The 16,486-nt window shown below is 44.4% G+C and overlaps 2 protein-coding genes across 2 annotated transcripts; both read right to left on the bottom strand.

The window, feature by feature from the left end:
• Positions 1-7,563: 7,563 nt before the first annotated feature.
• Positions 7,564-9,003, bottom strand: LOC125578955. Its single transcript, XM_048742113.1, has one exon. It carries the CDS (start codon positions 9,001-9,003, stop codon positions 7,564-7,566), a length of 1,440 nt encoding a protein of 479 aa, XP_048598070.1.
• Positions 9,004-9,296: 293 nt separating this feature from the next.
• Positions 9,297-10,370, bottom strand: LOC111212301. The gene has a single exon (XM_048742112.1). It carries the CDS (start codon positions 10,368-10,370, stop codon positions 9,297-9,299), a length of 1,074 nt encoding a protein of 357 aa, XP_048598069.1.
• Positions 10,371-16,486: the final 6,116 nt, after the last annotated feature.

The following is a 16,486-nucleotide window of genomic DNA, read 5'->3' as shown; positions in this document are numbered from 1 at the left end:
CCCCAATTCGGTCTAAAAATAATCTAATTCTAGAACAACTTACTTATTTTATCAACCTACACTTTTAATGTTTAGTTACTTAAGAGTATACCGATAAAAAAATATACAATATTTTCCCATTCTAATATATGTAAACTATGTATAAACTAAGAAATGTTTGATTTGTCAAATGACAAACCAGAAAAATTATAAGAAATAGTTAAAATCTCTCATTCCTACAATTACAATAGCTAGATGGGGCATTAGGGAAAACAAATATTAGACGAATGATCAAATCACTCTTTCTTCGAACAAACTCAAAAGGAAGTGATTTGAACCTTTTCATGATATTTCATTAAAAGCTTTTTAAGAATAAAAATTAAGACTACATTATTTAATCTGAACGAAATAATATATATAGTGCTTTCAATATTAAAAATTACTTCGATTTGACAAAGTGTATTTCTAGGATTGCCAGAATAAAATAACATATTAGAAAACACCTATTTAAAAAAAAAATTTGTATACATTAGAGTATTTATGATAGGCCATGGATTTTACCTACTTTTAGCCATGGTTTATAAGTGTTTTAATAACTAATTATTATATTCTAGAGTCTATTTAGTATATTTATAGTATCATGAGTGATTTGAAAGAAAGTGATGATTTTGAAGCATTTTGGAGATATTAGGAGAAAGCATCCGAGCTGACCATCGAAAAAGACCATTGGTCGACATTCAGAGAAAATAATTGATCGATGAATACCTTGTTACATCGATCGACGGCGAAGCGCGCAAAAGCCCGTTTGGTTCTAGCCTACTTTGCTATAAGATTACCCCTGACGAGTTTTAACCTAATTATATATAGCTTGCCAAAATGTTAGAGGCATAGTGTGCCTTCTTGTTCTTATTTTCATAGCAAAAGTGTTCTAGGATTTTTAGTAGATTGGAGAGAAGATCCAAAGGGATTTGTGATTGGAACTCCATTAATATCTATCTATTTATCTATGCACTTTTTATACCTAATTACTGTTAAGAATTGCTTAGCCATGTCTGAGTAGTTCTCTTGTTAGGTTTAGGGTTTAAATAGGTTATGAAGGATTATCCCCAACTATAGATTGCTATGTTGTGATATTCATCATTAGGATTGTCATTAAAGCTTGTCTCTAGTTTAGCTTTCTAGAACTTGATCTAGGAGTTGTAGACTCAGGTCATCACTTGCATCTCATCCTGAATCCATCCTAATTGAGCTAGGATTGCTAGAGTAAGGCGAGAGCTAATCTAAGAAGCCTACTGAGCACAATTCAACGCGTCGATCGATATTCTAATCGAATAATTGATCGACGGTTCAACAAGTGTATCGATCGATATTCCTATAGAATCATCGATCGACACTTATATCTGGCCAATAGACAAACCTAGAAAGCGAACGCCGATTGGTTTGTTTATAAGTGTTGAGCTCTATAATATCATGCATACAACTTATTACGCATCTGTAGGATAATAATCCTGAATACCTGAATAGAAACCCTAAGTCTATCTATTTCATCTAAAGCACCAAAAACTCAATCAAATCAATCGAGCAACTGCCTTGCTCACAAACCTGCTATTTACATTTAATCATAATCAACCTAGCTTAATCACTCTGATTAGATTTATTAGGTTCCCTAGCTCCACGTGTATTCAATCCCTAAGTACTACAACTGAACCTCTTATTTGAGAGAGTAATTCACTCCTTAGAGTAATTTCAGTGAGATCAAATTTGGCAACGTTGTCGAGGAGCTTTGATCCCCTATAGAGTTAGTCTGATTTAGTCTAGGTTATTTCTTAAAACCACTTTCTAACACAAAATTTCTTTTGTCTTTTCAGGTGCATGCCCAGCAGTACCAGAAGCAAAAAGGAAACTCAACTGCTATTCTCATCAGATCCTACAAGTTTAGGACCTTCAATCCGCAAAGAAAGAAGCTCCTCATCGATTGACAACAACACTAGTTCGTCGCTTGATTCTCGCCAACCACCTTCGACCCAGACACAAGTCTCGTCGACCGACACTCGCCCACCACCGTCGACCGAAGACACTCTTCCGTCGACTGATATCTTCCATCCGACGTCGATCGATACTTCAGTTTGAACATCGATCGTTACTGTACCGTGAGACATGGTTGCGAATTTGATTCTTGTATGAGATGATAATGGAGACCTGCATGACCAGGAGAGTCATCTGCGTAATGAAGCAGGTCTGAGGATAGATGCTCAGGGGGCTGTAATCCCTGAGCCCAATACTGATACTACAGGTGTTAGGGTATTTTTGTGTACAAGCGATCTGTGCTCAGCTCTACGGAATCATAGGAAGAAAGAGACATGTCATTAAGTGTATTCTCGTGCTTCGATAGTTGATAAACCAGAAGATCCTGCTCTTAGGATACTACCATATAGGTATGGGCCAGTATATGTCGTCGGTGCCTTAGTAGCAGCAGGGGAGATTGGTTGTTAGGCGGGGACCGCCTATCGATAGTGAAGATCGCATGGTCTTCTTGATCTATGATCGATGGTTCCGACTACCAGGGTCGGTCCTTGGGTGCCTCATGATCTGTAGTTGATGGTTCCGGCTACCAGGGTCGGTCCTTGGGTATATACGCACGGGACCATGGAAGGTGTTTAGATTTATAGCTGCATCCTTAAGTGGGGATTGCCTACGTACCCTTCAATGAGGGATCAAACCGTTTGTAGTTCATTTACATGGATGCGTGTAGCCTGGATGGGCATGTATTTATACTCTCTAAGCGATCCCAGGGTCCCCAAAAAAGACTCAATCCTACGAGACCTATGAGGTCCGATCATCTTAAGGTCCAGAGGTTCTAAGGAATCCAGACGCCTAGGATCCCTGAATCCTCCGAAAAACATCTGAAAGGCATAGAAAGGCTCAAGGTTACCAAACGATTGGATCAACGCTTGACTCTCCAGTTCTTCGAAGACGATCCAAGATCCTAAGATCATTAGACGACCTGCATTTTTTCCAAAAGAAGAGACGTGTAAACAGAAGCAGAAGATCTCAAAAGGAGAAAAATGAGAGTCCAAAAAGAAAACACTTCAAAAGATCACAGCAGGGCCATTGTTCAGAAAGATAAGATAAAAAGGCACGAAGGCCCGATCCAAAAGTTCTAAACCCCCCCCCCCCATCAAAGGTAAATACAAAAAGATACCCCTTCACGGTGTTAAAAACGTAACTAGCAGAAATATGGATCAGTTGATAGGAGGATCACCGGAAGGAGGTTCCGATGCCCCCATTCATCTCATCACTACAAGGAACCTAAGGCTTATACTCAAAGGAAGGAGGTGGAAGTCCAAGGAACTCGGCTTCACTGATCTTCACCACCTCATATTGCTCAAAGGAATTTATCGGATCCCAACGGTCGGTCTGATCATCAAGCCACTCCCGCATCAGTATCAAAGACTTCAATGGCATTGTGGGAACCGAAATTTGCACTGTCAATTTTCCGTCAAATATGGAAACTTAGGGAAAACTCTAATTCTCCCGAGGTCCTGGATCTCTGCGGAAACCACTAAAACGAAAAAGATGAACAGATTTGCGTAAGAGCTATTATTGATAAAGAGATTGAATGCTGTTACCAAGAGAATCGCGGAATTTAGATGACAAAACGTTCTAAGGATCCGACTTGCTAGTCTAGCCACCTAAGTCCTAAATTTGCCTAAGCTAACAGCCGTTTTTCTAGGTCTAGAATTCGTCCCTTGCTCTTGTCCCCAATCTTCTGCTTATATATTTCCTCCTTCGGCGGTTTAGTCCTTCCTTTTCCGCCCAGATTCGAGTCTATCGGAAATCTTCCATTTGTCTCGATCTTTCCATTTTTCTTTGGAAAACTTCTATTTATCTTCAAGCTTGACATTTATCTTCTTTCTGCGAGTAAATAGACAAACCGTCGTCGTATCTTTGGGCTGACTTCGTTTAAAGTCGCGAGTAGGCTTTCATCGTGTTTTTGACTTTCCGAGCCCGTTTTGCGACTTAATCGTTTTGCGATTTTAAACAAGATCGTTCCTCGATATGATGCTGTTTTTATAAAACATCTCGAGTTAATCGTATAGCTTGGCAATATCCGATGTTTCGTCTAACCGTTGCCGTTTTATACGATTTACTAGAGTTCTTACGAGAAAACAAGACTTTAAGGTTTTTATCGTAAAACTTGATTGGTAAGACGGATCGAGATGAAACAAGAGACGTTCCAATCACGTTTCAGAGAACGATTGGGGTCGAAGGACGTATGCTCCGCATTGGGAGTGCGGGGAGCAAGGCTCGGACTGGTCAGCTCGATCTGAGCTGAACGCTCCTGCGACTCAGCCAACTTCTTCCCAAGCTGATCAACAAAGCCATGACGTCCCAGCTACTGCCAACTCTACGGCAGACTCGCAGGATGCTCTCATCTCTGAGTTACTCTCGTTTCAGGAAGAGATGGATTGCTGCGATGCCGAGGAGGAAGCTACGCCACTGACTTGCGCAGCCCTGGCGGATCTGCCCGTTCCTGTGGAGGAGTCCGACGTTGTTCCGGACGAGTTGGTGAGTGCTGCAGCGGAACCTGCGGCGAGTGCCATTGTCGAACCATCGAGTTCGTCCGCGGTCCCGACTCTTGCTGAGGTTGAACCTCTAGCGGCTCCCACGGATGTCGAACTAGCTGTGGCTCCTGCCGAGGTCGATCCAGCTGCGGTCTCGAAACCTCCTCCTCCGGTCAAGAGGGTGATCGTCCTAGGGCTTTTGGCGCTTAGCGCGATGTCGGCTGCTCCAGCCAAAGGTCGTAAGAGACCTTGTGCGAACCCTGATGCTCCCAAGAGAAAGAGATGCACGAAGGGTCCGGACGCTGGTCCCTCGTCGAGCAAGGCGCCGAGCTCGGGTCTGATGTCGCAGCACCGCGCCAAGGTATAGATTCGCGAGTACACCTTAAATTTTTTTTTTTTTAAATTGGTGTCTGATCATCTATCTTGGTTCTTTCAGTTCGTTTCGTTAATCGATGGAGTGATTAACGAATGCGGGTCTGACGTTGAGCACTTGGCGAAGGAGTTGGCTGAGTCGCAGGAGCGGTCCGCTCAGTTCGAAGGGAAGCTGAAGGTGATTGAAGATGCGCATTCTGCGGAGGTGTCTCAGTTCGAGGCTAGGATCAGCGACTTGGAGCGCGATCTCGGGAAGACCGCGAGTTCTTTGCTCAAGGCGAATGATGCGAAGAAGGCTAAGGCTTTGGAGCTGCGCAGACTTCAGCGCAAGATGAAGAGCATCGATGGATCGACGGTCCGCGAGACCAAGGAGGATGTCCCTGCCATGGAAAGCGACTTCGATCCGGCTCTTGCGACCGAGTGCGCCCTTCAGCCTGACGTGGACGAGAGCAAGGCTCCAGAGGTCGCCGAGGAAGGTGAAGGTGTGGTTGCGTGCGCCAGCGAGGCGATGGATGAGGACGAGACTCCGTGTGTGGAGGGTGTCTGAGGTTGTTGTCTCGTATGAGACTTTAAAAATTTATATCTTTCTGTGTTGGCCGAGAGTGGCCTTTGTATTTATTCGGGACTGGCCATTACGGCTTCGAATCCCTGTTGCTTCGGCAACTTTTTATTAAACAATCAGTTTTCGTTAACTTTTTGCTTTGAGTTGATATTGAGGGAGGTCTGCGAGTTGTCGCCTCGCATTCCTTCTCCTTTGTATATCGCCTTATTCGTTTGCTCGTTTTAGGATGTTTAAAAAATCGAGTGAGCGTTTAGATGTAGACGAAAAGACATGCCTTTAGGATCTCGAATCATGCCTTGAGACGTTAGAGACCAGTGTGCTTGGTTTAGGGCAAGACCTAGGTTTACTTTCGGATTGAGGCTATGCGATGACTAGCCCGTGATAGGTTCTCGGCTTATACGACTCGTCTGGTTGGAATCGAGTACCCCGAAGGTGCTGACCAAAATTTGGATTTCTTTATAGCGCTATTACCCTTGTGTCGGGTGTATGAGAGCTATCTATGCGAGATAACTTAAGTTTGTTTAGGACTGTTGTGAGTTTGTTGTGATCAGCAACAAACTTAGGTGGTGGGTGTTACCGTTGTTTGGACCTTCGCGAAGGTTTTATATCTTAAGGAGTTTTGTATGCTTTTTTATAGTCGCGGATGGACTGTTTATCGTTTTTTGGAGAGAAACGGTTTTCCGAACATTGGCGACGTCTCGCTATATTCAAAATTTCGTTTTTTGATTTTTTTTTTTTGGTGTGTCGTTGAAAAAAGTTTGAGAAATTTCGAGTTTGAAATTTCGGGAGTATACGAGTATACGTATACTCACCTACCCCCCCCCCCCTTTTTAACAAGGGGGGACAGCTGGTCTCGTCTTGCGACAAGATGCCTACGTACCCTTGAGGGGGGATCAAGCCGTCTCGTAGTGCAGTGCTTTGCGGGCGTGTTGCCTAGTGATAGTATTTTTTGAGATGCATCGCGTTCCACGATCAGGGAATTTCGGTGCCCTGCATGTTCGCGATTTCGTATGCTCCCGGCCGGACTACCTTTATGACCTTGTATGGTCCTTCCCAGTTTGCTCCCAATTTCCCGGTGTTTCTTCTGCGGTGTTTTGGAAGACTTTTCGTAAGACTATTTCGCCTTCTCGAAATCTGCGGCCTCGTACGTTTGAGTTATAGTACTTTGCTGCTGCTTGCTGATAATTCTGAATTCGGATGAGGGCCTGATCCCGTCGTTCGTTAATCAGATCGAATTCGTCGAGCAGCATTAGGTTGTTCGACTCTTCTCATTCCGGAAGTAGCCTTCTGCGTACTCCAGGGAATTCGACTTCTGCCGGGATCATGCACTCTGTTCCGTATACGAGGGCGAAGGGGGTTTCACCCGTTGCTCGCCTTGGGGTTGTGCGGTGTGACCACAAAACTCCTTCGAGCTCCTCTGCCCATTTGCCCGTTTTGGCGTCGAGGCATTTTTTGAGGCCGTCGAGGATAGTTTTGTTAATGGTCTCAGCTTGTCCGTTGCCTTGTGGATATCTTGGAGTTGATTTTGTCAATCGTATTTTCTATTTCTCGCAGAAAGCTTCGAATCTAGTCGAGATGAATTGAGACCCGTTATCCGTTACGATTTCATATGGTACTCCGTTCCTGCAAACTATGTTCTTCCATACGAAACTCTCTACTTGGGCGTCTTTGATGCTTGCGTAAGAGTCCGCTTCGACCCACTTGGAGAAAAAGTCGGTTAGGACTAATAGGAAACGTTTTTGTTTCGACGCGTGCATTGGTCCGACTATATCCATCGACAATCGCATGAACGGATATGGTGCCGAGATAGACGAGAGAACTTTGGCTGGTTGATGGATAGTAGGAGCGTGTCGTTGACACTTCTCACATTTTCGTGAAAAATCGTCGCAGTCTTTGACCATCGTTGGCCAGAAATACCTGTGGCGCTTGATTTTTATTGCGAGAGATCTTCCCTCTTCCGCCAGAATGTTTTCCGCAGGATCCGTAATGCACTTCTTGCATCATCCGCTGCGCTTTTTCTCCTTGCACGCAGGTCATAAGTGGTCCAGAGAACCTCCACTTATAGAGTTCTCCGTCAACCAGAACCTACCGTGCGGCCTGAGTTTTTATTTTTCGGGCCGCCCATTTTTCCGATGGGAGTTCTCCGTTGGTTATGTACGCGAGGATTGTTTCCATCCATAGACGGCTGAATCCGTAATCGGACTGATTTGCGGCTGGATGGTTATCGTTTTCGTCGATGTCGTCCTCCGGTTCGTTGATCAGGTTTATGGCTACGGCCGGTCCGATACTAGGATGTTCGATGAAATCCACGGGAATAACCCTGCTCAAACCAGGATCCGAGCTGGATGCCAAGGCGGCCAAAGCGTCTGCTTGAGTGTTTTCAGCTCGAGGGATTCTTGTAAGGGCGAATTGATCGAACTTTCGGGCTACATCCTTGACCAAGGTCGGATATGCCTCCATTTTTTCGTCCCTTGCTTCATATTCCCCGCTGAACTGGCTAGCCACTAGCTGGGAGTCGCAGTAAGCGTGAAGATTACGTATCTTTAGACCGCGAGCTAGTCGTAATCCTGCTATCAAGGCCTCGTATTCGGCTTCGTTATTCGAAGCGTGGAAAATTAATCGAAACGATTGTTCCAACACTTCTCCGGTTGGGGACGCGAGTCGGATGCCAAACCCGGAGCCCTGTTGGGACAAGGATCCGTCAACGTATAGGGTCCAGGTCGAGTTCGGCTCTTGGTCGGGTGCACCCTCTGTCGGGAGTTCCACTAAGAAATCTGCGAGTACTTGCGATTTCGCGCAAGTCGTTGCACGATATTCTATGTCGTACTCGCTCAGCTCGATTGCCCATTTTGCTAATCTTCCCAACTGGCTGGGACTGTGCAAAATTGTGCGGATAGGGAAAGAAGTGGGCACGACAACAGTGTGAGACTGAAAATATGGTCTCAGTTTTCTAGCCGACATGACCACCACCAACGCCAATTTCTCCATCATTGGATATCGTGTTTCCGCGTCCAGTAGCGTTTTACTCACATAAAATATTGGCTTTTGTTTGCCGCGTTCTTCTCGGATGAGGACGCCACTTACAGCGGTCGTCGATACCGCGATGTAGAGGAATAATGGTTCTCCTTCTACAGGTTTCGCGAGTACTGGCAGGGTAGCTAGGTAATGCTTTAGATGTTGGAAAGCTTTCTCGCATTCCTCGGACCATTCGAACTTTTTGTTTCCCTTCAAAGTTTCGTAGAAAGGAAGACATTTGTCCGTTGATCGCGAGATGAAACAGTTAAGTGCCGCGACCCTGCCGGTCAATATTTGTAATTCGCGTTTCGTCCTAGGGGGTACCATCTCTATCAGCGCCGTGATTTGTTTTGGGTTGGCCTCAATCCCTCGGTAGGTACCGAGATACCCCAAAAACTCTCCGGACGTGACGGCGAACCGACACTTTGCGGGATTTAGCTTCATGTTATGAAGATTGAGTCTCTCGAAACATTCTTGGAGGTGCACCACATTCTTGGAGGTGCACCACATGATATCGTGGAAGTATTCTTGGAGGTGCACCACATGATATCGTCGAGCGATTTCACAAGCATATCGTCGATGTATACTTCCATCGTTTTTCCGAGTTGCTCGGAGAACATGCGATTGACGAGTCGTTGATAAGTCGCGCCAGCATTCTTAAGGCCGAAGGGCAATACCTTATAGCAGTAAGTTCCGTGATTGGCTATGAATGCGGTTCTCTCTCGATCGTCAGGGTTCATAATGATCTGATTGTACCCGGAAAAAGCGTCCATGAAGGATAAGAGTTTGTTCCCCGCAGTTGCCTAGACTAAGCGATTGATATGCGGCAGCGGGTAACTATCTTTAGGACACGCTTTATTGAGATCAGTGAAATCGACGCAGACTCGCCACTTTTCGTTCTTTTTCTTAACGACGACAGGATTAGCGAGCCAGTCAGGATATGTAACTTCCGTTATCGATCCGACTTTAAGGAGTCTGTCGACTTCGTTGTTGACCGCTTCGGCGCGTTCCGGCCCCAGTTTCCATCTCTTTTGTTTGACGGGTTTGGATGTTGGGTCAACATTGAGTTCGTGACATGTGATGTTAATGTCAATTCCTGGCATATCTTCCGCAGTCCATGCGAACGTGTTCGAGTTTCTATTCAGACAAGTCAGGAGCTTGGCTTTTAAAGTCTCGCTCAGGTTCGCACCGATTTCGACGCAGCGTTCTGGGAAGGCTTCATCGATGCATACTGAGATGACAGGTTCGCAGGTAGGCTCGCGTTTCCCTTCCATTGGCTCGGCTGCTCGCAACTGCCAGAAGATTTCCGCTTTATCTTGTTCTGGGGCGTCGTCGAGGGCAGACGGTTTCTTTTTCTTTTTGGAAGGAGCGTCAGCCGGCAGATTTTTCCGTTTTAAATTCGCGGCATAGCAAACCTGCGAAGTTCTCCGATCTCCCCAGATGGTCTCGATTCCGCATGGAGTCGGAAACTTGAGACACATGTGGTACGTCGACGGTACCGCTTGCATCGAATATAACCATGGTGTCCCTACGATTGTGTTGTAGAACATGGATCGATCGACGACTAGGAATTCGACGATTTTGACTACGCTCCCAGCTCGAACCGTAAGGTTGATTGTGCCGAGAGTCATGGTGACTTCTCCCGAGAATCCTACTAGCGGGCTTGCGTTTTCCGCGATTTTGGATGGATCGATTTCCATTCTCTCGAGAGTGTTTTTGAAGATGATATCAGCCAAGCTTCCGGTATCGACTAATATCCTTGCGACATCCATATTCTGGATTGTCAGCTCGATGACAAGAAGATCGTTGAGAGGTTTGATCAAATCGATCGTTGCTCTTTCCTTGAACGAGATGATGTCGCTGTTTGAGTTAGGCATATCTTTTCTCGTTCGTTCTAGCGGTTATTGTGTAAGCGAATCCGACCCCCCCCCCCTCCTTCTAGCGCCAAACTGTGGGAACCGAAATTCGCACTGTCAATTTTCCGTCAAATATGGAAACTTAGGGAAAACCCTAATTCTCCCGAGGTCGTGGATCTCTGCGGATGATACCACTCAAATTACCCTAAGGAGTGTTACTCTCATCAAAAGAGGTTCAGATGTAGTACTTAGGGATCGAATCCACAATGAGCTAGGGAACAATTAAATCTAGTGTTTATTAATTCTAAAGGTTGTAATGTTTTAAATGAAATAGCAATAATAACTAGCGTGTAAATGATAAATGTAACTTAGGTTGGAAATGATATTAGATGCAGGGCCACTATTCAGGTGTTGGAGATTATAATTCCTATAGATGCCTAACTGTTGCATGCATGATATATTAGAGCTCATTCGCTTAACTCAATTATCAGCTGTCGCATGTACCACTGGTTAACAGACTAGATCTTGTGTCTCACCGGTTAGATGCAGACACAAGAGAGTGTCGATCAATAGTCTATTAAGACGTCGACCGATACACCTTTGCCAACATCGATCGATTGTCAGTTAAGGACATCGATCGACGGGTTCTAGCCAGGCCTATGCGCGAGTTTGAAAATGCTCTACTAAGATTCTAAATTGGCGGTTAGCCCTCTCTAGCAATCCTAATATGAAAGATAGATGTCAGGATGGGATAACAAGGGTGCTTGAATATGCAATCCTATGATCAAGTTCTAGTTAGCTAGGCTAAAACAAGCAATGAATACAAATCTATCATGAATATCACAACAAGGCAGATCTATAGTTTGGGGCTAATCCCACAAACCTATCTGAACCCTGGATCTAACAGTTGAACTACTCAGACATAGCAAAGCAATTCATATCAATAGATAAATAGAAACTCATAGAATATATGATAATAAAATGAAACAAGGAGTTCTAATCACAAGTGATCTTCTCTCCAAATGAAACTTGTAACAAAACTAGGTCTGCCTCAAAACACTTGCAGTATATATTCTACTAGGTTAAAAACTCGTCAGGACATTTTGGTAATTTGGCTTGGCCTTGGTTTTTAAGTCTGTTGAATCCAAAATGTCGCGTCTGGTGTCTCGACATCGATCGACGGTACTTGTGTACATCGATCGATATTAATCTTCATCTGTCGAGGCATTTTCTGATATCGATCGTCAGCACTGATGCGCATCGATCGATTATTCTTCCTCTCGTCGACCTCTAAGTGGTCAGCTCGGGTGAAATGTCTTTTAAGCTCCAAAATGCTCCAAACTCATAGCTTTACTCCGAAATGCACCTGAACCTGAAAACATACCTATAAGAGTAGAAAACATAGATATATATATATAGTAAAATATTAATATACCATGGATAAAAATGGGTCAAATCCAAGGTATATCAACTCCCCCAGACTTACCCTTTTTCTTGTCCTCAAGCAAAACATATAGACAGTCTCTCTGAAAGAGGTTTGAAAATATTTAGGGATTTAAGATTTTAAAAACATAGAAATCTTTCCTCAACAATTTTGCAACCACATTTAAAAAGTCTTAATCACAAAAGCACACTATGCAATATCCTAGCTTAGCAACCATTTCTAACATAACACAACTCATCAATTCACGTCTGACATCCCCTCTACTGATTTCATTTCTTAGCATAAATATAAAGTAAATGTTTTACCTTGGGAGTATCGATCACAGGATGCAAGGATTTCAGACAGGTATCTGGAGCTGCAGGTAAAAGTTAGTTCCTAGTTTTTCTCTCTTTAAATTTCTCTCTTGAGTCAAAGTCTGCTTCCATTGCAGGATCAGTGACCAAGATTGGATAGGCTTCCATGAATCAAAACTTAATGGTGGTTGCCACCAAGTTTTATTCACTTCTTTTTGACCTATATCCAAGAGTTCTTTGCGAAAACGAGCCTTGAAGATTACCGCCTCCAAGTCCCGTTTCGAACTCTTTAATTTGAGTCTTTATGAATCAAGCCTTAATGGTTTTAGCCACCAAGTCCTGTTCAGACTCATCCTAATTAAACAATAGATCTTATTTATTATTATTTTTATTTATTTTTATTATATATATATATATATATATATATTTATATATACACTAACTAATCTAGGGTCAAAATCTAGAGAGAGAAAATGTGATAAATAATCTAAACCAGACGTTACCTTCCAGACCTGTCTGAAGAATCCGATCCCATGTATACCAAGCCCCAAGACAAGCGGTTATGTCAGGTTTAGTGTTGGAAATCAGCTTTGGCTACTTCATACGGTTCAAGGTAAGTGTGTAGTTGATAGGTTGATCCGCTTTAGCATCTTTAGTGCTATCTGCAATCAGTAAATCTAAAATGGTGCTAAAGATTGGTTAGATATTCATGTTTAAATCAATATAGGATTATAGTCCCTATTTTCAATAGCTAAGCATAATTTATTTGAAATTCCTTTTTACATAAGAATAAAATAAATTATATCAGTAAATCTCCCCCAGACTTAAATTACACTGTCTCAGTGTAACTCAGCCGGAGTTATGATGAATAGTTTATAATGTACGAAATGTAACAAGTAGGTAAGATACATCTGACCGGATTAAATATCGATCGATGTGTAAGTGTTACATCGATCGTCGTGTGGTTGCCTATATCGAACGATTTCGACGTCTCGTCGTCGGTCGATATTCAAGTCCTCCTACTTGGGTCTCCTAAATCTGAAAGAAATAAAACGAAAGAAATTAAATGCTAGCTAATAAAACCAAAGTAAAATACCTAATAGTGGGTTGTCTCCCACTCAGCGCTTGGTTATAGTCATTTAGCTTGACTGTGGTAGTGATTGGCTATTGGGTGGAGAAGCAGCTGCTTGTTGGAAAGCAAGAATCCACGTCATCTCTGCGCATTCTGGACCAAGATGCAATGAAACTTCTTGTGGCCTAATCATTTCTTGTCCATTTCTCATCCATCTTCCCCAGTACATTGGAGATGTTCTGTAGCCTTTCTTGAATGTTGTCAATGCTGACCTGGTGCCAGCCTATGTTGTCATAGGCGTATGCTGGAAGATCTGTCAGTTCCTTTTTCATTGACTCTACTGTCTTGTGTATCAGCTGCTCGCCGATTGGTATAGACTCGGCGTCGATCGATGCGATTATGTGTTCGTTGGTCGATCTCGGCGAGTTGCTGTCGATCGATTTTGCTTTTGTCATATCGATCGATGCTGATATCTGATGTTGAGCTGCGAGTTGCCTCTGAATGGCTTTGACTTTTTTCTGTAGCCATTCTGCGTGGTTGTCTAGTCCACTGATTTTGTTGTCGAATGGAAAGTAGATGTCAGTGCAGCGTTTGTCAAGTCGTTCCTCCATGGTGTCTAGAGCAGTGTAGATCTTGGATGTGATCTTGTCAACTTCTGCTGCTGTGTAAGGAAGTAACTCCACAGGTTTCTTGCCATCGATCCAGGGTCCTCTTAGCCTGTCGATCGATGCTGATTTTGCCTGCAAAAAACTTTAATTAGTAATGTTCTCAATATCCTTTTGGGCATCAAGTAATTGACTAGACAATTTGTTTAAATCTATCATGCCTGGTGATATAAAACGGTCATGCATATCCTCGTAAGTCCTCAGCCTCTCATTCATTGCTGAGACTTTGGCGTCGAACGATGTGAAGGTGCACATGTCGATCGATGTGGCTGGATGTTGGTCCTTCTTGCGAATGGTGTCCAGATCTTGCTGTAGTAGCTCGATTTTAGTGCTTAGCCAGTCCACGTTGTTGTTGAGAGGGCAGTAAACGTCGTTTATCCTCGTGTCGATGTATGAGACTTCCCATTCATCCCTGTGTTGTGTTGAACATTGTGGTTCTGCAGGGATCTGAGCTGTAAGAAGACTGACGTCGATCGATGTTGCACGTGGTGCGTCGATCGATGCTGAGGTCGTAGCTTCCTTCTCAAGTTGCTGACGTAAACTTTCAATTTATGTCCTCATTTCTGCCATACATCTGAAAAGCTCATTGTGGCCTCTATCCAAAGGCTGATGTGTGTCATCCACCAATGTTTTGAGCTCCTCTCCCAGTTTCTCCTGAGCTCCACAAATACCAAACACCATCTCATCGATTTCATCTTTGGTGTAGAGTTCTGGTGCCAGTCTTGTGAGTGTGAAGGAAGTGGCATGTTCTGGAAGACAGATGTGGCTCTCTTCAAAAAGAGATGCTTTTTCCAGTATTTTCCTGATGTTGTCCTTTGTGACAAGTATCATCTCACCAGCTACGCCTCGTGCGTGTCCACGCTCATCTCTGTAGACTCCATATTCGTCCCTTTGTTCCCAAGTGAACTTTCTGGCTGCATGCATGTCGAAAGTGCGGTTCCCACATTCATACCATCTGTTGATCGACGTCGGTTCATCCATATCGATCGACGTTGGTGTTACCCTGTCGATCAATGTCTCTGTTGTACCGTCGATCGATGCTTGCCCTTTTGGTTGGCGTGATAGATCTGGGTTGATCTCTGTTGTGGCGACTCCTGCGTGGTTGTTAGGATCCCCGGATCCCTTGTAAATGAGTACCCGGGGTCCCCGCCGGAGGGAACCTTAAGCTCTGTCCCTGGACCCTGCTTCCTTCCAAGAAATGGAAAACTTCCGACAAGGAGAAACCTTCCATATTTCCAAATATGGAAGAGTTTAACCTAATGAAACCAACTTCTAGACGACTATATAAGATCTACAACAGCCCTCAGGCAAGGGATCGACTTCTCCAAGGCTTAGAGACTAGAACTAGACGGCTAGAATTAGGGTTCTTACTCAATACCTTGTAATCTTGTTCGTTCTATCTAATAAAAGTCTCTTCAAGCCTATTTCTTCATTATCATCTCTAAATCCTCACGAAATACATACGAACACCCTCATTTTACTAGCTTATCCATCGTTTCGTAGTACTCATAAAGAGCCTACACAAAAATCCCCTAACAGTTTGGCGCTAGAAGGAGGGGAGTAATCTAAGCTACATGACGATGGCGGTGGATGAGCAAGACGATCAATCAGAATTTACCCCAAGAGAAGCCGAGCTTCAAGGACAGATCGATGGACTGCAGAGCCAAGTAATCGACTTGCACAAGGCTTGGGAAACAACCGAAAATCCAGAGCTTTCCTCCGAGGTTCAGAGCCTGAAGGAAAAACTTGGTGACCATTCCAAACAGCTGGAGTTAAGCGCCGAGAAACTCAACCAACTACAAACGGAGAATGCTGCACTCCGAGACCAGAACAAAGCTCCCAACACGGCGAGCAACAAGAAGCGTCGCTTCGACACGCGGGTTCGACCTATGGGAAGCCTGAGCACTCCCAACACCGGAGAAGGCACCACTAACGCGACTCTTGCATCCGGGGCGGCCGGGGCAACACGATAAGGGATCGAGGATCACCAGATCTACGACCTAGAGGAAAGTGATTCCGAACCTGAACCCGAGAAAGAAGAACCCGAGAAGACAACAGCCGAGTCTTCCATAACCGCCCATCTGGAGCAGATGTTTTCCAAGAGGCTCGACGCCATGCAATCCATGGTGGAACGTCTACTAGGAGTAGCTTCCCCAATCCGTAGGAGCAACCCCGAATCGTACACAGATACTCCCTTCACGGAGGAGATCGCCTCAGTCGAGATGCCTCGGAAATTCTCCTTCCCCAGCATCAAGATGTACCATGGTACCGGAGACCCCGATGATCATATCGCACAATATAAACAAAGGATGCTAGTGGTTGAGCTCCCCAAGGAGTCCCATGAAGCTACCACGTGTAAAGGGTTCGGCTCCAATCTAATTGGACCCGCCTTGCAATGGTACATCAATCTCCTTACCAGGTCCATCTCTTCCTTTGCCGGCCTGAGCGACAAGTTCGTAGAACAATTCGCGAGTAGCAGGAGCCTGGAGAAGACTTCAGACGGTCTCTACGAGATCCTCCAGCATCGAGCAGAACCCCTGCGGGAATACATAGCCCGTTTCAATCAAGAGAAGGTAGTGGTCCCCGAATGCAGCATCCCTATCGCGATCTCTGCCTTCAAGAGAGGCTTATTTCCAGACGGAGGGCTATACAAAGAGCTAACC

The sequence above is a fragment of the Brassica napus genome, chromosome A10 (assembly GCF_020379485.1).
Source record: "Brassica napus cultivar Da-Ae chromosome A10, Da-Ae, whole genome shotgun sequence".
Taxonomy (NCBI): domain Eukaryota; kingdom Viridiplantae; phylum Streptophyta; class Magnoliopsida; order Brassicales; family Brassicaceae; genus Brassica; species Brassica napus.
This window is presented reverse-complemented; position numbering and strand designations above follow the sequence as displayed.